The sequence below is a fragment of the Mus pahari genome, chromosome 3 (assembly GCF_900095145.1).
Source record: "Mus pahari chromosome 3, PAHARI_EIJ_v1.1, whole genome shotgun sequence".
NCBI classification, from domain to species: domain Eukaryota; kingdom Metazoa; phylum Chordata; class Mammalia; order Rodentia; family Muridae; genus Mus; species Mus pahari.
Window position 1 is genome coordinate 147,052,986 of NC_034592.1, and position 3,301 is coordinate 147,056,286.

At 45.0% G+C, this 3,301-nt stretch overlaps 1 protein-coding gene and 1 pseudogene across 1 annotated transcript in view; one reads left to right on the forward strand and one right to left on the reverse strand.

Annotated features, from left to right (window-relative positions):
- The window catches only part of Dnttip1 (deoxynucleotidyltransferase terminal interacting protein 1), a 22,912-nt gene that overhangs the window by 7,419 nt on the left and 12,192 nt on the right, over positions 1-3,301 (forward strand). Inside the window, exon 4 of the mRNA XM_021193067.2 lies at positions 1,252-1,350. Coding sequence (XP_021048726.1) covers positions 1,252-1,350 — 99 coding nt within the window. The remainder of the gene's footprint in view (positions 1-1,251; positions 1,351-3,301) is intronic.
- LOC110318222 lies at positions 228-714 on the reverse strand (annotated as a pseudogene).

Genomic DNA, 3,301 nt, shown 5'->3' on the forward strand with positions numbered 1-3,301 from the left:
GGTCTTTCTACATAGTCCTGGCTGTCCTGGAACTCTGCCTGCCTCTGTCTCTCTGCCACTCTGCCCCTCTGCCTCCCAAGTGCTGAGACTTAAGGAAGGCTGCTCCATGCCTCCACTCGCTGTGATTTTTTTTTTTTTTTTTTTTTTTTTTTTTTCTTGTTTTTTTTTTTTTTTTTTTTTTTGTGAAAAAAAAAGTTTATATTTAGAATTAGCCATCTGGACTCAGTTTAGATGATCCCAATCTTGTTGGCAGCATCTAGGCATCATAATCAGGAGCCAAGCAAACATAGGCCTGCCTTATCAGGGTATTGACTTTGGCCACATCAATGTCATAGAGTTTCTTGACAGCCTGTTTGATCTGGTGCTTGTTGGCCTTGACATCCACAATGAACACTAGAGTGTTGTTGTCCTCTATTTTCTTCATGGCTCAGTGGTTAGTGGGAATTTGATGATAGCATAGTAGTCAAGCTTGTTTCTCCTGGGCGCACTTTTTCAAGGATATTTTGGCTGCCTCTAGAGCTGCAGGGTCTTGGGCCGCTGGAAGGTGGGTGACGTTCGGATCTTCTTCTTTTTGTGGCTGTGGACACCTTTCAGCACGGCCTTCTTAGCTTTCAAGGCCTTCGCTTTGGTTTCAGCTTTGGGAGGGGCAGCAGCTTCCTTCTTTGCTATATTAACAACAGAGGCACTGGACTTGCTCATTTAAAAGTGGCAATGCATCAGCTGCCTCTCACAATAGGAACATTGATTGTAGTTTCCAGAACTTTCCTATATCCAAGAGAGAACTGATACTTTCTTTTAGAGATAGTCTGGACACTTATAACCCACTGAAGCATCCCAGATCTTGGTCCATCTTAGACACTTGAATAAATGTGTTCTCAGGCCTTGGGATGTTTGGGCCCATCATGCACTTCCTTGACATTTTCAGAATCAAGCTCTCCCTTTCACCCTTATGCCCTACCCAGCCTTTGTCTGTTGGTGTTGCTGGGGTCTAGGATCGCCTTCCCTGTGCAGAAGATAAGGGACTGACTAATGAAAGTCAAGTCATGACTTGCCATTGTCCAGATGTTTTCTGCTTATGTTGGCCCATGTGCTTCAGGCACAGCATTTTTATTTACCTGTAATTATGAAATTGAGAGCCTGTGCATAAGCAAAACCTACAGTCATCCATGACATTGCCACATTACATACGTGTTCCCTTTGGTTAATGCAGACCTGAAAGACTTCTGACTTTGTGCCAATGTTCTCCCCTAGTTCTTCCAGAAGGCAGCACTGAACGTGCGAGACAATGTTGGGGAAGAAGTGGACGCAGAGCAGTTGATTCAGGAGGCCTGCCGCAGCTGCCTGGAGCAGGTGAGGGCCAAGTCAGCTGAGAACATGCTCTTTCATTAGTGCTACTTGAGGGACATCAGGAAGCCACTTACATCCAGGTTGAGCTCAGGGCAGCTGCTGACAAAGCAGGAAGAGAAGTAGCATAAATATGAGCCAGGAACCACACAGGTCACATCTGTTCATCCCTGTTTGACCAGTGAAGAAACTGCTTAGCAAACTGACAGAAACAGAAGGAAATGGTGGTTAGCTGAGAAGCTGCCGAAGCCTGCAGTTAGAAGGTGGGTTCAGTCTGGGGTCTGGTACACAGAATAGTGACAGTACTTCTAAATTGTACACACATGTACACAGACACAGTGCTAACACTGTATTGTGATGATATAAACCCTAACCCTAACCCTCACGTATGTAATATGTTTGTCAGTTTTGCCACAATAAAGCTAGAACAAATTTAAAAGGCAAACAAGGGCCAATTAGATGTTTGCTGCCAAGCCAAATGGCCTGAATTTAATTACCCAGAACTCACTCCCACAAGCTGTCCTCTGACCTACACACATACACATGTAGTCAATAAATAAATACAATTTTGTCACTTTTTAAAAAGGCAAACTAGGAGAACAAATTGTAGTTTAAGATGTGCCTCACCTCTACAAGTGGTTAGTGAATCCCCTTCAAGTTGTCATAGCCTCGTTGGGGGTCATGGGGCCTGGCACCCTTTTTGTCCTCATACATCTCAGGTGTGGTCAGGAGAGTTGACATCAGTTCTATAAATGACTATTTCAGACACTAGAGAACCTGTTAGCCTGTGTCAGCTGTGCTATTAATAGAGACTGTCGGCATCCAGCACGCTCTTTGCTTGACTGTGAATTTGTTAGCTATGCCTTGCTTGACTGTGAAGAGCCTCAGGAAGGAGCAGAGGCACTGCCTGAACTCCAGCTCTGGGAGGGCACAGCTCCACCCTGCAGACACTGGAAACCGACCTGCTTCTTGGAGACTATGGAGTTTTACCCGACAAATTCCTAAGAGGCCAAATTCTTTACTCCAGGAAGGGGCATCATATATGAGCAATTCTAACAGTTGCTAGCAACAGACATTTGCTAATAGTGTTCTCATAATGTTGAACTGAAGCAGGATAAATTAAAAAGGTTTTCATTCACCTGTATCTCAAATCCCTCTCCTCTGGGTATTTGTGCAAATGGTCCATGGCAAGTGTAAAAAAAGGTCAAAAGACAACTGTCTAAAGTTCTTCCTTCCACCAAGTAGTTCCTGAGCATGGAACTCACTCAAGATCATCAAGCCGCAAATGCATTTACCTCCTGAGCTAGCTCACTGGTCCCTGTCTTTTTACTTATTATTACTTAAGTGTTATTTAAATAGCGCTTGTTATTTATTGGGGGCCTACTATGTGCTTCTTAGTATTAGGCCCCAGCAATATGAACTGTGGGCACAGTCCCCTCCCTTGACAGTACTCAACAAATTGTTGTCCAGTAAGAGAGCTTGCTAGAAGATGAAGAGTTCAGGGGAAGAAACAGTGCCGTGCGCGTCTTAGGAATGGGCGAGGAGAGTGTTAAGAGTTCCACAGGGGAAAGGTGTAGTACATACATGGCTGCTGTAAGCAGAGCTCACAGACCCAGTGGATGGTGTAAGTGTGGCCTAACGTCATTTGCATTTTAGCAAGATTCTTCTGAGCTGAAGTAGAGCTCAGCAGGAAAGCAGCCTGAGCTCCATCCCCAACAATACAAAAGATAAAAGAGACATTGCTCTGGCTGCTTCAGGAACATTAGATTGGAAAAGAATTTAGGAGACTCTTGAGGAGTTCAGATGTTTGCTGCCAAGCCGAATGGCCTGACTTTAATTACCCAGAACCCACTCCCACAAGCTGTCCTCTGACCTACATATGATATAAAGAAGGGTCAGGAGAGCCGGGCATGGTGGCCCACGCCTTTAATCCCAGCACTCGGGAGGCAGAGGCAGG